Source organism: Lampetra fluviatilis, chromosome 23 (assembly GCF_964198595.1).
Source record: "Lampetra fluviatilis chromosome 23, kcLamFluv1.1, whole genome shotgun sequence".
Classification (NCBI taxonomy): domain Eukaryota; kingdom Metazoa; phylum Chordata; class Hyperoartia; order Petromyzontiformes; family Petromyzontidae; genus Lampetra; species Lampetra fluviatilis.
The window spans coordinates 9420436-9438732 of record NC_136297.1 but is presented as its reverse complement, the minus strand read 5'-3'; the positions used below and the strand labels follow the sequence as shown (position 1 = coordinate 9438732).

General features: G+C 51.2%; 1 protein-coding gene across 1 annotated transcript in view; it reads left to right on the top strand.

Annotated features, from left to right (window-relative positions):
* Positions 1 to 1953: 1953 nt before the first annotated feature.
* The window catches only part of LOC144940739 (BAI1-associated protein 3-like), an 88298-nt gene continuing 71954 nt past the window's right edge, over positions 1954 to 18297 (top strand). The window contains 2 exon segments of the mRNA XM_078867113.1: positions 1954 to 2141; positions 15492 to 15649. Coding sequence (XP_078723239.1) covers positions 15516 to 15649 — 134 coding nt within the window. The 5' untranslated portion in view covers positions 1954 to 2141; positions 15492 to 15515.

Genomic DNA, 18297 nt, shown 5'->3' with positions numbered 1-18297 from the left:
CCCAGAGAGGCCCCTGAACACGGTTATAGTTAGGAAGGTAAGGGGCCATCCATTTAGTGCGTACGCATGGAGGGGGTTTACTCAAATGCGTATGCTACTGACAATGTACGTACGCATAGGAAACGGGGGGGGGGGGGGATGAAGCCTCGATAATAACACTGGTCAACACACTTTTTCTGGCATAAGGTATTCCAACGGTTTTAATGTAATTTTGGGGTGCTGATTCCAAATCTTGCATCAGTTTTTGTCTATCACATCAGGTTTTTGAGATATCAAATATTGCATTTTCAATAAAAACTGCAGAAAAAAAACATTAAATAAATGTGTATATCTGCATAACATGATATTATAAAGACACTATCCTAAAAATACAGCACCATATTTTAACACTAAAGCAGTCACTGGCTCGCAACAACTTGCAATCATAAGTGACAGAGTTAATTTCGGGTAAAATCAATGAAAATGGGGTATGCCGATAGCATAAAAATGAGATGTGATAGAGCAAATGTGAGATCAGATTTGGAATCAGCACCCTGAAATTAGTCTTAAACAGCTGCAAAAGTCCAGGCCAGAAAGAAATGTTTTTTTTTGTTGACCAGTGTAATTTGTCTACATTGGCCTTCAAATGAGCCATAGTTCAGTGTCTCCAGCTGTCAGACAACGAGTACCACCGGGAGAGGTGGGACTGTGGGAGAGGTGTCACTCGTGTGCCACCGTGCCTCGGCCCGCCAGCTATCACACAGCTCAGCAAAAATAAGTGGCCAAGGTACACAATTCTAGATTTGAAGCTTTCGTGACTTGAAACAGCAATTTTGCTGTGACGGTTTCACCCGAAGACGGAAGCTTGCGTTGCCTCCGAAACGTCGTGATTTTATTTATTTGTTTTCTTTTTTAACCCACGTGACTTTACCGAAAAAAACAAAGATTGCAAGGTACGCGACGCAATTCTTGAATGCAGCATTGCTCGTTTCTGCGTGGATTGAATATCGGCCGTTCTATAGGATTCGGGGGGGGGGGGGGTGTCAGGCGTACGTACGCAGGTGGGGGGCGGGGGGGTTGTAAATAGTCCGCGTGCGTACAGGGAAGGGGGGGGGCAGGGGTCAAGTTTTGACAGATTTTTGCGTACCTACTCAATGGATGGCCCCTAATGCATTGACACAGACGGGCAATATACACGCGTATGTAGACACACACAAAGGGTTAAACACACAAGTCGGCTGGTAAGGGGCAAGTGCTGCTAGCGAGCACCTATAGTGAAAGCCTGGCCCGGCTACGGTTCAGATAATAATGATAATCGACACTGCTGTTAGCCGTGGCCGGGAATCGAACCGGGGTGGTTCGGGTTTCTGGCGGTAGCTCTACTGTACGCACACACGCACGTGTCACACGCGCGTGTCAGCATCTACAAAGACAAAGATCCCCCGTATAGCCTTAGACTGTAAGGGGGCAAGTGCTACACACACACATCACCTACACACACATCAACGCATACGTATGTACACACATGTAGATAGACACGTCCATGTAGACACACGTGTACACTTACGTACAGACACGCAGACAGGCAGAAAGACAAAGATCCTTAACAGACTTTTATGGGAAGCGCAGGCCGGCAAGACACACGAGGGTGTAATGGTCAACACCGGCCGCCTTTGTCTCCCCTGCGGTAATGTTTACGCACACCGCAGAAGGTGCTCGTTTAAAGGTTAAGTCGACCTAGGGAAGGCCCAGAAAGACCGGTTCCGTCAGTGGTCGCGAGCAGGAATCGAACTCGGGGAGTCGCCGGGTTTGTCGCGCTAACCGCTGAGCCACCGCTCCCCCCCCCCACCACCACCAATGTACACAACACAAAGACAAAGATCCCCCGTATAGCCTCCACAGACTGTGGGGGGTGTGTGAGAGAGGAGGGGGTGGGGCAAGTGCTGTTAGCGAGCTTCTATGAATGCCGGCACGGCACACGAGGTGGGGTCGGTGGGTGGCCACCAAACCACGCCCGGGCCCTCCTCCCCCCTCCCACTTGCTCAGTGGCGATTTTGGCTGCACCACCGGAACCAGACGCTTCATTTGAGGCCGAGTCGACCTAGTTGCGGAAACCCGGGACGGCTGTGTTGACGACAGCCGTAGGCGGGAATCGAACTCGGGTGAGTGGACGCCGGGGTTTGTCGCGCGGCGCGCTAGCAAACAACGCGCACACTCGCTCAGATGTGTACGACACACAGACACGTGGACGCACGCATCACGCACGCGCGCGTTGGTGTGTTTGTGCGTAGCGCCTGCGCCGTTCAGTTCGGCTGCTGCTGCTGCTGCTTGTCCAGTGGTCGCAACGCCCGAGAGAGAGAGAGACTGCCCCCCCACGTCCTTTCACTTCACGCAGGCTGCTGTTGCTGCTGCTGTTGTTGCTGCTGCTGTTGTAGCTGCTGCTGCTGTTGTAGCTGCGACTGCTGGTGGCACGAGAGGTGTGCGTCCTCCGCACAAATAGCTCAGCGCTCTCCTCCTCCTCCCTCCTCAAGTCCCCCCCCCCACCCCATCATCATCATCCGGCAACGTCGTCGGTGGAGGAAGAGGCATCTGAGAAGCTGCCTCGGTTCTTTGGAACACGGTGAGGTTTGTCTGCACGGAAGAGAGAGTGTGGTTCGTGGTTGTGTGTTGTTTTTGCTTTGGGGAGGAGGGGGGGATTCAACATCAGCCCCGGTATGTGTGTGTGTGCACGTGTTAAGGGTGTATGTGTCCGGTGCTGCTGCTGCTGGGGAGACAAAGGCGGCCGGGCGCGGTGTTGGCCACCCTCAATAGGTGCTCGCTAACGACGTTACACTTTTCTCCAACAGCCCGTCAAGAGGGACACACGCTGTGGTTATTTAATTCTGCACCGTGCTCTATCTTTTACCTGTCCCGGGCAGCCCGTGTGCTTTGTACGGGAGCTCTTTGCTAGCGAGCGCGCGTGTGTGTCTGTGCGCGTGTGTGCGTGCGTGTGTGTGTGCGCGCGTGTGTGCGCGCGTGTGTGCGTGTGTGTGTGCGCGTGTGTGCGCATGTGTGCGCGTGTGTGTGTGTGTGCGCGTGTGTTTGCGTGTGTGTGTGCTTGTGTGCGCGTGTGTGTGTGCGCGCGTGTGTGTGTGTGCGCGTGTGTGTGCGTGTGTGTGCGCGTGTGTTCGCGTGTGTGTGTGTGTGCGTGTACGTGTGTGCGTGTGTGTGTGCGTGTGTGTTTATGTCACACATCTGCGCGTGTGCTAGATGAGAGAGGCGACCTTAATAGGTGCTCGCAGACTTGCCCCCAAAAGTCTCCGGGGATAATTCTGTTCAGAGTTTTTTTGTCTCTCTCCTCTCCCCTCTCCGCACGTTAACTTCGTACGTGTGTGTGTGCGTGTGTGCCTCTGAGCCGGTTCTGGGCCTCCCCTAGGTCGACTCAGCCTCAAATGAGCTCTTGTGTGGGGTATGCATGCGTAGGCGTGTGTGTACACGTGTCATTTCATACGTAGCGGGGGGGGGGGTCTATGTGATATGAGCTGTAATCGAATGTACCCATGGCACACTTGAGTGCGTGTGTGTACGTGAACGTCTGCACACAGACACGCTTGCTTAGGTATGTCCGTGGATATTGTATACGGTGTGTCAATACGTATGTTATAACCTACATAGCGTGCATATATTTTTACATGCGTGTGGACATTGCGTATATGCAAGTGCGCTCATGTACATGTCACCGTCATTTGCCCGAGCCCCTGAGCGTGTGTGTGTGTGCTGCATCGGTATGTGTGCGTGTGTATGTCAACGTATTCACCTGGCGTGTGATTTGAAAGCGCTAACAGATGCTGCCTGTGTATGCGTGCGCGTGTTTATATAAATGTGTATGTGGTTGTGTGTGTGTGTGTTTGTGTGTTTTATGCACGTATCATTGACTTTGTATCTAACCGGGCGACCCGAGTTCGATTCCCGCTCACGGCCAACACCTGGAACCGGTCCCGGGCCTCCCCTAGGTCGACTCAGCCTCGATATGAGTACCCGGTGCGGTGTGTAAACATCGCCGCTGGGGAGACAAAGGCGGCCGGGCGTGGTGCTGGCCACCCACCCCCTCGTGTGCCGTGCCGGCCTTCATAGGTGCTACTCGCTAACAGCACTCGCCCCAGCAGTCTGTGAAGGCTACACGGCGGTTCTTTGTCTTTGTGTCGATGCGTACGGACGTACGGGGAAGAGGTGGCGTAGTGGTCGGTTCGATTCCCAAGATCGGTGAGCAAATAGCTAAACATCTAAGCCTAGCCATAGGTCGACGCAGACCACTGGGGAGACAAAGGCGGCCGGCCCGGGGGGGGGGTGTGATTGCCGTCATAGGTGCTCGCTGAAGAGCGCTTGCCTACCAACAGTCTGCCTGGCTGATCTTCGTCCAGGTGTAGCCTTAACAGACCTGTTAAGTCTTATTTCAAAAGCTGTTCGCGAGCACCTATTAAGGCCAGCACGGCACACGAGGGGATGGATCGACCAGCACCACACATCCTGTCTCCACGGTGACGCTGTTTACAATGCCCCAGCAGGTACTCATTTGAGGCCGAGTCGACCTAGAGGGGGGGGGGTAATCGAACTCGGGTCGCCGGGTTCGTTGCGTAGTTCGATGCGAGCCATCCCGCACCTCCGAATTAGCACGGTGCAAAGGAAGTTTGACGTACGGTGCGCGCGCGCACACACACGCACAAACATTCGTCTGTACGTATTCTTCCCCGCAAGAGCCACTCGCGTTCAGGGCAGGGATATGCAGCAGCAGCAGCAGCAACCTGTTGCTTGGGGGAGTGCGGAGGGGGAGCGAGAGAGCGAGAGCGGGAATCTTCCATAATTGACAAATCCCCCACGTGCATGCGAGAATGGCAAGAACCACGGTGGTGGTGATGGTGGTGGTGATGGTGGTGATGGTGGTGATGATGGTGATGGTGGTGGTGGTGATGGTGGTGATGGTGGTGGTGGTGGTGATGGTGGTGATGGTGGTGGTGATGGTGATGGTGGTGATGGTGGTGGTGATGGTGGTGATGGTGGTGATGGTGATGGTGGTGGCGGTGGCTCCATCCATCTGTGCGTGCATGCGCTGGTACATGCTCTGTGACGATCCGCGTCACGGGTTACCCACACGCATGTGTCACGCATGTCGGTCACACATGGGCCACGATACATCCACCTGTGTTTTGCTCGTTTGTTGGGTTCCTCGCAAGCTACGGCCACCCTCTTGCCCCCCCCCCCCCCCCCCCATGATTCTTCCGCGTGAATGGGTGGCGGGGATCCGGGGACGTGTCACGCGTGTTGTTTTCATGTTCTCACCGTAGACAACACGTGGGTCGAGCAATAACCCAACTAGCCATTGCTGTTGCTACGCAGAGAGACATACACACACACAGGGAGCTATAATTCCCTGCACGAGTGTTTGTTGACCGCATGCACCGCGGTGGGCCCGTGCCGACCATGGCTTTCACGCACTGCACAATGCGTGTGCGCGACGCATGTAATATGTGGGTTGAGCAATAACCTATTACTGGGTGTGGTCAGAAGGAACACACAGAGAGCGAGAGAGAGAGTCGCAGTCATATCTCCCTGCGAGAGAGTGTGCGGGTGTGCGCGCGAATGTGTATCGCATGCGCCCGATGCCTTGCGCTGTGGGCCCCTGCGTAGCCGAAGCAATGGCATGACCGTGCGTGTCGGTGCCCATTGGCACGTGCGTGTGTAAACACGCGTCGAGCAACAACGAACAGCGGCACGGGAGGAAACGTGAATGAGTCCGTGCGAATGGGGAGAGCGTGGGTCCAAATGCATGCGGAAGGATCAGGAAGGAACGTGTGTGTGTGTGTGACAGCACTTTGCCCCAACAGTCTGTTAAGGCTATATATATTGGAGGGGGGGGGGGGTATTTTTTAAATCCTTTATATTAAGTTCACTTGCTTGCTTGCACGCTTACGACCGTGCAAATCTTTCGGTCGTTTTTTTAACCCACTTCCCGTGATCCAATCGAGCTGACATTTTGCACACACACTCGTTGTGCGTGACAATTTATTTTCTTGAAAATTTTTTTGCAAAATTTTCAACATTTTAGGAAAAAAATTATTATATTTAATTACCAATTGCTTAATGGTGGCAGGCAATCATCTGACCCATAGGTGGCAGCCATCTCAAGCCAGAGGACGACAGGACTCTAGCCGCCACGCATATAAAGGATTTATAGTGAAAAACTTTGTTTTTACGGGTTAATTTTTTACGTGTTAGGGCGAGGAATGATGTTGTTGGTTAGCCGGGGTACTCGGGGACAAAGAGACACTGCCACCCCCCCCTGTGTGTGTGTGGACGCGTGTCCACGCGCTCGATGCGCCATACGGAGCAGGTATGTCACACGCATGTGGCATGTGTGTGTGTGTCTTTGCACTGTTATGTGCGTAACTGGAGCAACCCACCTGTTGTTGCTGCTGCTGCTTGGTACGCAGGGAAAGACACAGGCGGTCAGTCATCGTTCCATGCGAGCGAGCGTGTGTGTGTGTGGACAAGTGTTTATTCATTCGGTGTTTCCACCCAATTAAAAGTGCACCTAGCCTGGCACAAAGCGCCGTGGTGACGTCGCCGCCACTTAGTGGCAAACGGCGGTTGTTATGCATTACGTGGTTCTGCGCTATGTTGGCCGTACACAGCCTAAGCATGTGCCTGTCATGTGTGTGTGTGGCTAAAGCACAGCAAGTTGGTACAGTAGGGGGCACAGGTGGTGCATCAGCCAGTCATCTCGGTCATCTCGGTCAGTCGACCCGTGGCACCTGGGTCTGCCCCGTGACCTCCTGCCAGCGGGCGTTCAACACGTCACGTGGCCTCAAGGTGCACTTGGCCTGGCACAAGCGTCGTGGTGACGTCACCGCCACTTCGAATGGCGGTTGTTGTCATGTATTATGTCAGAACGTACACGTGTGTGTAGGCTGTAGGTGAGCGGTAGCGCATCGGTTAGCGCGCTGCGCTACGAACCCGGCGACCCGAGTTCGATTCCCGCTCACGGCCAAACACCGGTGGCGGATGTCTCAATCGGTCCTGGGCCTTCCCCCTAGGTCGACTCAGCCTCAAATGAGCTACCTGGTGTGATGTGTAAACATAATCCACTGGGGAGACAAAGGCGGCCGGGTGTAGTGCTGGTGCCGACCACACACACACCCACCCACTCGTGTGCCGTGCCGGCCTTCATAGGTGCTCGCCAACAACACTTTGCCCCCAACGTGCTTCGTCTCTTGTTTTTCTCTCGCCGGCTGAGCAAACCACTTGTTGACGTTCGCTGGGACGCGCAGAGCGAAAGCGATAGCAGCCGTCGTGATTCAATGTGAATAGTCGAACGCGCGTGTGCCCTGCATTTGGTATGCGCCGCGGCGTCACGCTCGTGCCCATGCACGTCACACGCAACGCGTGTGCTGTGTGAGTGTATGGGGGTGCTGCGGTGGTGAGTGTTACTCCGGTAACCTGGGTTCGATTCGCGTGCCGCGGTTAACGTCAGCGTGGATTATCTTGAAGGCGTCTTGTGTGGGCTATTGCCCGGTGCGTTGTTTCATCATCAGCCTCGAGCTACACCACCAAACTCGATCAGTCTCATTAGGTGAACCTCATGGCGTGTACCCCGGGGTACCGTAGTCACCCCGACTCTCGCATCATGTCCGTGATGCAGTCATTTTTAGTCTGTTGATGGGCGGCGATGCGGCAATCGACTCATCTCGACGAGCTGTACACGATGCACTCTTCAAAGTTGATTTTTTCGACAACGGATTTTGTTATGCTGATGTTTGGCGTTTCGACATCGCGGAGTGGCACTGATTTCGGATTGATTGGTACCCCAGACGCGGAGTTAAGTACACCTCTGGGAAAAAATTAGTGTCCCAGAAATACAATATTTAATTGTCTCGGCTATTTTATTTTATTTGGTGCCCCCGGGGTAACCGCCATAAGGATCACTCGCTCCAAGCAACAGTCCGCATGCCGACACGGCGAGTAGCTGCAGGATTATTTGACCATACTAGACGTGGAAGCATAGAAATGTGGTTCGATGGAGTTTGCTGCGCTGCCCTCTGCTGCCCACCACGCAGTCCCGCGGTAGCCTCTACCAGCAAGCTGGTGCATGGCGAGCGTCCATCCAAGCACCGTGCAGACTCAAACCCTGCGTAGCTTGCGATGGCTGACGGTATCGGGTGGATTCCGGGCGATTTGCTCATTTAGGCAATCGTGATAGCGATAATACAACGTTTTCCATTCGTCACACTGACTCCTAAATAGTAAATGTAAATATATTACCCATTATACTGTACTGCATACCACAATTGTTGCACTCCGTAACCTTGTCAAACAGGGCACTCACCCAGTATAGGTGTGTCACTAATTGCCTTTGGCCACGCCAGTTGTCAAGTCAAAATAATGTATTGGTCACTTGAGCTTTGACGCCATTGGTGCTCTTCCCTGCTTGCGGGCCTGAGCCAGTGGTGTAGATTCCTCGTTCACATGGCGGGGGCCGAGTCTATCCATAGGACAGCCACTTTTGACTTCTCCACAAATTGGTTTCTCACTTTATCGACCGCGGAGCGATGATGGGCCGGGTCAACCACCCAACCAGGATTTGAACTCGCGATCATCCGATTGCGAGCCGCTCCATCTCCCTCCAATCGCCGAGCCACCTGGCCTCATTAATAGGGGATAATGTTTTCACTTGGTGGTGGGGGTATTCTTCAAATATGGCCGTGGGTAATTTCTCCAGATTGGTCACAAAAATTGTCCCATCCATTAGAATGCTGCAGTGCATTTTATCCCCAATTCGCGGTTGGGCAATTTCTTGGTATGCTTGGTCTCCTCCTTCTTGTTCTTCACGCTCGTTGACAGCTGCAGAAGTAGTGGTAGTGTCATATTTTTTAAAATTCATAACCAGGACATAATCCCACTAAAAACAGGAGGCGGGTTTTGCAAGGGATGCGCGCGTTTTCACCTCGTAAAGCTAAAGAGGGCAGCTTGAATCGCCCTACATCTGATCAAAACAAATGCCACTTACAGTGCCATGTACAACAACATGAATTAATAGTTGGTGGGACACAAATCGACAGCACAACAGAGCACTTTATACGTGGGTGTAATATACAGGGCAATCATTGAAGGTGGAATGGGGTGAACGTCGGTGTAAAAAGGGGTGAGTGAAAGCAGAATGGAATGTTTTTTTTGTGGGAATTGAATTGGATCATTTCAAAGCAGCATACCAACGTGGCTTAAAAGAGACAGCTAGTGCAATTAGTGCATGCGCGTGTTCCCTGCTGTGACACTTGAACACTGACAGATATCGTGGAACGAAAACTGAAAAGTGCAGACAGAAGGCATGCATGCTGGGAGTTAAAACCGAAAGGCTGAATGAAAAACACACTCTTAATTTTGGAGCTTTCGTGACTGCAGGAATTATTCTTTGGTTCTTTCGGTAAAGTCACGTATATCTGTCTGCTTATATGTCTGTCTATAGTTTTCTGGTTAGATTTTATATCGCTATTTCATTATACCTGATGATGATTGCTTGTGTTGCGATCGAAACGTCGTATGCTATTATTTAATTTATTATTTTATCTTTATACGTGACTTTACCGAAAGAACCAAAGAAGAAAAACACACTGTACATAGATCAGAGAGGAAATGCACATTTAGAGACGTAAATTTTGACCGCTATGAAACGTAAGTGGGTTAGGGGTTAGGGGACTTCGCTAAAGAGGACGATGGCCCGTGAACGGGACTGGTGGCAGAATCGTCATCTTTCTCAGTCACGCTTGAGGAAGAAGACGACCGCCACGGAGGTGGAGCAATGGAATCAGATTCGTAGGTGTTTTCGGTAAAGTCACCAGGTAGGTAAAACATTTAAATTAATAAAAGTAAAATAAAAAATAAAATAAAAATCACGACGTTTCGGAGGCAACACAAGCTTCCGTCTTCAGGTGGAACTGTCACGGCACGATAGCTGTATCAATAAAAATTTTTACCTACGTGACTTTACCAAAAAAACCTAAGAATATGAATCCTTGCAGTCACGAAAGCTTGAAATCTAGAATCATTGGAATCAGCTCAGGTGCAGCAGCAGCGACGGATCGTGGGATCGCGAGGGTCGCGAGGGGAGAGTGCCGACGTGGGGAGGCCTTCATCCAGCAGTGGATGACTCACGGCTGTTGATGGCGAAGATCCCCCACTGTCACCAGGATGCACTTTTGCGAGAGAGCGACATGGGTTTTTATCTCACGAGGATTGGGGCAGCGTGCATTAGTCAACGACGCCTTGGGACATTCGCCCTAACCGCACCACATCGCATCCGATCTAAGAAGCTAAGCGGAGTTGACTGTTATGGCTTGCCAGGTGTTGTAGGTGTGGGGCTGCAAGGTGATCAGGAGATGGCAGTGCTGAGTGTTACCCCCCCCCCCCCCCCCCCTTTGTGCAGCGTGCTGGGTTTTCTCCGGATTCGTTGGGTTTTTTCCTCGAACGCGAAGCCAAACACGGTGAGCTTTTTAAGCATCGGTTGATATTCCATCGATGAATTGTTGTTGTACCTGTGCCGGTAAGGGTTCAACTCATGCGCCGCCCAATAAGAGGCACGGCTCGTACTGGTGGAGCAGCGATGAGGAACTTGCACATCAGGATGACGCATCACAACTGCTATGTAGCCCGCTGTTGGAAATCACTGGGGAAGTCGCAGCGCTGTCTTGCTAAAATCGAGGTGATTATTACCTCCCGTTGACAGCCCCTGAGCCAGTGGTGCAAAATTCTACATTCCAATGGCAGGGGTGAGTCCACCAGTAGGACAACCGCTGTTGACTCCGCAGCAAAGTGGTACTCGGTTTATTGACCCTGCAGGGATGATGGGCTGGAGGGATGATGGAGGGATGATGGAGGGATGATGGAGGGATGATGGACCCTGGAGGGATGATGGAGGGATGATGGAGGGATGATGGAGGGATGATGGAGGGGTGATCGAGGGATGATGGAGGGATGGTGGAGGGGTGATGGAGGGATGATGGAGGGATGATGGGCTGGAGGGATGATGGAGGGATGATGGACCCTGGAGGGATGATAGAGGGATGATGGAGGGATGATGGAGAGATGATGGAAGGGTGATGGAGGGATGATGGGCTGGAGGGATGATGGAGGGATGATGGGCTGGAGGGATGATGGAGGGGTGATGGAGGGGTGATGGAGGGATGATGGACCCTGGAGGGGTGATGGGCTGGAGGGATGATGGAGGGATGATGGAGGGGTGATGGACCCTGGAGGGATGATGGGCTGAATGCACCTCCAACCGCGCTCGCTGCACTGCTGTGAGTGACATGGCCCGATTACTTAGGGCGCACAGGGTCAACAACAAACAAAAACACGCAACAAAAAAATGAAAAGTGCTAAAAAAAAAGTGTGCAGATGTGCCTGCTCGTAAATACGATTGGTGGTGGTGGTGGGGAGGGGGGAATCACTTACCATGAATTTAAATAGAAGCCATCTCCACTCACGGCCTGGACATTACAGCGAGCATATAGAGAGAGACAGAGAAAGAGTGGGAAATGTAGAGCCGTGGTGATGGTGGTGGCAGCAGGGGAGGTAGAGGTGGGGGGGGGGGGAGAACGGATAGAGCGATTTTTCCATTATACGTCTTGAAAAGAGTGACACGGCGCATTTGATTAGATGTGAGCAGGCAATGAGAACCTGTGGCACGTGTGTCCGATTGACAGGGCATTATACGTGGAACCCCCATCACGGTCGCTTGCCTCTCCCCCAGCTCTGTCTGCCACAGACCTGTGTTTAGATGAGTGCAGCCCAAGCGACTCCTTGTAAAAAAAAAAATTGTAACAACGCGAAGCTGTAGCCCTGCAATTTAATCTTCACTCCGCTGCTGGCGGAAGGGCCAAAAATGTTACACCATGCCGTAATCTTGTAATATAGGGCAAGTCGCCCAGCACAGGTGCGTATTATTCACTAATTGTCTTAAAACGTGGAGGGGGATACATTTACCGCGATTGGGTCATTCGTCCAATTTGGCCACGACAATTTCCCCATGGTGGATGTCTGTTGACAGCGATGAGATTTTATTGGTCTAAAAAAAAAATAAAGGTTAAGATAAAGGCGCGGCCCTGCAGTTGCTCGCTCACGCCCCTGTTGGCGGAAGGGCCTTCACTATAGAGGTAGATATAGAGGGTATTTGGCCTACTCTTCAATTGTGGCCAGACGTCTTGAAGGAGAATTGAGTAGCCATAATTTGTCCCACCATACATGGCCTGCCAAGCCGGCTCACTGTGGTGTCCGTGTCTCCATTTATACTGCTGGGGGGTGGCAGGGGGGGGGCAGGGATATGGGGATTTAAGAAACCATTGTTTCAACCGCCGCACCGAGACATTGAACCAGCAACCTCTGGATTTAAAGTCCAGCGTGCTAATCATGGCACCACAGTCGCCGCATTCTTCTTCCTATTGCGATGTGCGGAGAGCATTGCACTGCTCTCATGCATTCTGCCCATTGTGGTGGACCGATATGATTTATGTGACTGCTATGGAATTCAATTACACAATTTTTTCAATACATCTGAGAGGGCTTACCTTTGACTTCTAAAATGGCATTAAACCAAACAAAATGTTGGTGTTGCTTTTAATAATTCATGCACGCGGAGCACACGTGTACACCTACAGCGTATGCATGCCCTCCATACACTGCACATGCACACACACACATACACGTATGCTGCACTTGTAGAGTGTATAGAAGATATATTCGCTGCACGTGTACACACACACACACTTGCAGAACGAACAGCGTACATATGATGTCGGTACATATAAGGTGCCAGTAACAGGTTGCTCGATTTGCTTGCTTTCTATCAGATCTGCCGTCACACTCCGCTTGAGGTGAATTACTTGGCTCACTGATTATGGGGATTGTACATTTTAATTATTGTTTCGTGTTTATCGCGAGACTTAAAGCTATTTTGAACGTTAGCCTGACCCCGGCTGCCCTTATACGATTGAAAGCAATGAACTGTAATTTCCATTTGAATATATTCGATTTCAGCTTTTATTTTTTTACATTTCTGAGAATTCAACTTGATTATGTTACTACTGTTACATTTCAGCTCTATAGCCCTTCTGGAAGATGATCAGAATATAAATAATTCACTCACTCCATCACAGTCGTCCAGGTATGACAGGTACCATCGCCAGCATAGACGATTGCAGCCAATGAATGGTTCGCGCCCGTGAGGACGTTTGTTCAGGAGAAGGAGCAATGAAATCAGCTCGTATGATGGTGGAAGGTGGATCGTAACATCGCAGAGGCGACAGCTTGGAGAGTTCCTAATCCAGCAGTGGATTGATCATGGCCGATGGTGATGATGGCCGCTCCGTAGAAAGCCATCAGTGGCTTCCTTACGAATAAAATTCCCTTGCCGTGGGAAAAGGAATTTCCAGCACTGTCTCTGGGTCACCAACAGAGACGATCAAGGAGAGACGGATATTATTGGTTTGACTGCACACCCGATCCGACCCTAGCCTCATGCGGTTGCGGGTGCGTGGCAAGCGGTCGCGTCGTGGCCAGTGCACTGCGCGACAAAACCCAGTGGCCCGAATTCGATTCCCAGCCACGGCAAGCATCAGTGGTGATCATCTGCATCGGTCCTGGACATCGCCAAGAACAGGGGTGGGGAACGTCCGGCCCGCGGGCCGTATGAGGCCCGCGAAATCATTTGGTGTGGCCCTGCCAAGGCAACCGCAGGCGGGACTCGAAATTCAATAAATCCAGGAGCAAACCTGGAAAAGCAGTTGCGAGTAGCAGCAACATCATCAACACCAGCTAACATCACACGCCTCGCCAAAGAGAAGCAGTTCCAGCCATCGCATTAGGGGTGAGTTAATTAAACGTTTGACCAAATATAACAGGCTAATTTTTAAGTTGATAATTTTGTATGGCCCGCGAATGATGTAAAAAATATCCAAATGGCCCTTGGCAGAAAAAAAGGTTCCCCACCCCTGACCTAGAACCTAGGTCGACTCGGTCCTGGACGCGCACCTGGTTCTGTGCGCAAACAGGACGTCAGCCCAAGAGCCTGAGTAGGCTGCACGGAGTGGGGGGTGTGTGTGGGGGGAGGGGGGGTTCTTTGTGTATTCACATACATATTCAGCGTTTTATTGAGATGCCTGTTTACGCAGCAGTGCCACCACTCCGGGTGCCCACTCTGAGCAGCGGCGAATGAGTCGAGGCTCCGTTAATTTAAGCTCCACGCGCACGCGCTCCGTGTGACTTGTCAGCCGAGAGGCGCGCGCGGGCATGTGACCGCGTGCGAGTGAATGAATGAACGAACGAATTTTAAATCGTCACCGGCTCGCTCGTGGCGCTTCGCACGCGGCCCTGGCCGAGGGAGAGAGGCAGGCGCACACCCTCGTTTACGCAATCGTTCATTCGCGAGTCCTTCCCTCCCGACCAAGCCCGCTGCACCTTGAAAAGGCCAAATGATTTTCATTACATCCCACTTTTGATTTCGATTTTTGCATATTTTTTTCTCCTCTCAACCATATCCCGATTGCCTTATCGCAATTTAGGAGAGAGTTAATACTTCTCGATTGCATGTTCCACCTGAAATACATTTACATGGCATTAGGGAATGAATGAATAAACAAATGAATAGAGTGCGCCCATCACGTGAAGTCCTTCAGGGGTCTGTCATGTCGTTGTAACCCTATTAACATATGGCTGGCTGTACGGTAACCCACCGCTTAAATGCATCACCCCCTCTGTGATGGACCCACTTTGATTTTATATATTTATTTTATTTTAATAATTCATGCACGAGAGGGTTCATTTAGTCTGCCTCTGATTGGAAGACTCTAAATATTAACAGGTGAATGTCCTACGGTCGCCCACAACTGAATCACCCTCAGCTCAGAAGACCGGCAGCGTTTGGCTCGTAGTCGAATGGGAAACCGCCTTTGGAATATCAGGTGTTGTAGGTTGGGCCTTCGTGGTGGCAGCACAGCAGATGATTCATGACTCTATCTGTGTGGAACTTGGAGTGTTACCCCCGCCCCCCCTGTCCACCTCGTATTTGTGGCTTCTCTCTGGATTCCTCCTCCCACATGCCAAACACTCTTCAGTGGAATTGGCCAAACATCCCGATTCAGGACCCACCTGGACAAAACGGTCTTGAGACTCCTCAGTCAAAGCTTCCCGAGTAAAACAATCAACCCCCGTGGCTGAAACAGCGCGGCCGAGGCCTTCAGCCGGCAGTGGATAGACAAAAGGCTCTGAAATGTTTACAGTTTTTTTTAAAATTACATTTAGCAACTGATGAAAAAAACGAAAGGGGCGATTAAATTGTTTCGTGTGCAGGCGCCGGGTGGATTGTCGCACCGCAGTTTCACGGGAGGCGGCGTCGGCTCGGGTTAGTCTTTCATCCAGCAGTGGAGTTACCGTGGTTGCCATCGTCGCTAACCGCGCTCCGTGTCGCTGTCGCCCCCTCGTTCCCCCAGCGTGAGCGTCACGTGACCACAGCCATGGCCTCGGTGAGGAGGAAGTCGCAGAAGGAACGGGTCCTGCTGGCGCGCCAAGCCACCATGCCTGCGGCCCCCGTGCACGAGGGCATCTTGCAGGCCGCCCGCGCGCCCATCTCGTGCTTCTCAGCGCCGCCGTGAGTGATCCCCCTCCGATTTAAAGCTTTCGTGACTGCAGGGATTCGTCTTCTTGGTTCTTTCGGTAAAGTCACGTAGAAGGGAAATAATACAATAATAATACAAATTTTACATAATAAAATAATTCTCACGACGTTTCGGCCACAACGCAAGCAGCCGTCCTCAGCTGAAATTCAGACGCTGTCTTTCCGACAGACCTGTTCTTCATCTGAGGACGGCTGCTTGCGTTGTGGCCGAAACGTCGTGAGAATTATTTTATTATGTTTTATTTTTATTATTTTATTATTTCCCTTCTACGTGACTTTACCGAAAGAACCAAGAAGATGATCCCCCTCCCTTCCACCCCCCCCCTCCCGCTTCCACACAGTGCTGGGAAAACGGAGGCGTTCCGTCGGGAATTGCATCCACCCGTCAATACGACTCGCTTCATTTTGTATTGTCAAGTTTATTATCGGGTTCAGCTTTTCCGAAGGCGCTCCCAATCTGCTCCCGTCCGTCTCTTTGCCAGTATTGCTTGTGCGTACGTTGGTCTTCCTGCGCACCGTACGGAGCCAACCGCGCTAACCGGAGGTGCGGGTAAAGGAGAAACTCAAGACATGTAGCCGTCCTTGCTACACGTTTGCATTGCGCCTGACGGGTGTTTGGTGTGATGACGTACGGTCGAGCAACTGGCACGACGTGGGGAGACATGCATCTAGCAGTGGATTGACAAAGGGCTACAAGTAGTAGTAGGTTTTTACCCTTTAAACTGGTACAAAACTGACACCTTTATACAAGGCATCATGTTTGCAATAACCACAACACAAGCAGTCAAAATGCAAACAAATGCTTACCCCGAGCTCTCAATACTCTGATAGTGCGCTGTTTTTGAGTTGTACGTCTTTTGGCGTCATCTGGTCCAACACCAATGGAGACTAGGCTCTAAGGAAAGCTGTCTCGGGTGTGGACCAATCAACTTCAAGGACAGTGCATATTATTACCATTATCAGAGTTGTTTCTTTTTGTTTGCATTTTGACTGCTTGTGTTGTGGTTATTGCAAACATGATGCCTTGTATGAAGGTGTCAGTTTTGTACCAGTTGAAAGGGTAAAAACCTACTACTATATTTTGCCACTGGTAAAGGAGATGTCTCATAGTGTTAAGGGCTACAAAGTTATTATTGTTTGACGTTACATGATAGCGGCGGCGCATCGCGAGTTGTCTTCAAGTCTCGTTAACACCGTTGTCTGTGCTTGCACAAAATGATAATTATCGTTCAGATAGCGTCTCGTTAAATTTTGCGAGATGTTATTTTTGCTTGACAAAAATGATGGCCTACGCGATGTTGATAATTGCGCAGTTATACAAAACAGTTGCGTAAAAGCACCCCTTATATAAGCGTAAATACACATAATTACGCAATCTAAACCCAAAAAAACCTGTGCTATGGATGATATTGGCCGCAAAAGCCTACGTGTTTCTTTTCGTTTGGTATATAAGCACAGTCCTGGTTTAGGGAAAATATGTTTACATCACACTGGTGGGAGTAAAGACAAATGGAAACTTCTGAGACAAGTACACGAGTTCAGATAACACATTCCTCCTGCGGAGGGAGCTGGTAGGAACGTTTGGTTGCTCGGTCAATGGCCAGGGTCAATGGCGGCGTGGTGTATTCCGCAAATATGCCCGACTGTGAGGGCGGGCACAAGCCGGCGTGAGTTGGTTAAACATTGAGTTTTATAAGGGCACCACGGGGTGACCAGCCCCTCCCCACCCAGCCCCACCCCTCCCACCCTCCCCACCCAGCCCCTCCCCACCCTCCCCACCCAGCCCCTCCCCACCCTTCCCACCCAGCCCCTCTCCACCCTCCCCTCTCCACCCAGCCCCACCCCTCCCATTTTTGGATGCAGGACGGACGGACACAATAATCCCCTGTGGGCTGGTGGAACCAGGTGGTTCCTACCAGTAAATTCAGATTCTACTGTCATTCGTATGAAGTGACTTGATTGCCAGCGTGTACGGGAAATGTGCCTTGCGTTAATCATCCTTCAGAGCAGGGTGTATTTATTCTCAAGAAGTGTGGTGACTCAATGCCTTGCGGGTTAGCGAGTGTCGTGTTGTCGAAATGAGCTAATTCGTCGGTGCGCGGTGTGCATTGCCTGGCAAGCTGACTCAGTTGATGAGACCATGAACGTCAAAGAGGCTCCACAGTAACGCTTGTTTTAATAATAATAATGACGCCAACTTGTGAACGCGCACAGTATTCACTCATTCTTGAAAGAGAGAGAAAGAGGGACTCAGTGGCGTGAGCGACTACAGACGGGCGGGAAGGCAGCAGCCAATCGGTGGGCCGGTGCCAACAATTTCACCAGCTCTGCGGTCCTCGATATATTAAGATGTTTATACGTGTGGATGGAGGGAACCAGAGCATGTCGGGAAAACCCAGCGCTGTGGGCCGTGCGTTAAAAATGCCGTTGTTGTTTTCTCACGTACAGAGACAAATGTGACAAGGAGATATGCCGTCGGTTCATTTGTTTCGTTACTTATATTCTCCAGAACAACACGTGTTACTGATTATTTTGCGGAATGATAAATAGATCCGCATCCATTGATAATGCCAGCCACCCTGAGTTTTTTTCTTTAATTTAAATGCGCCTTTTTACCCGAG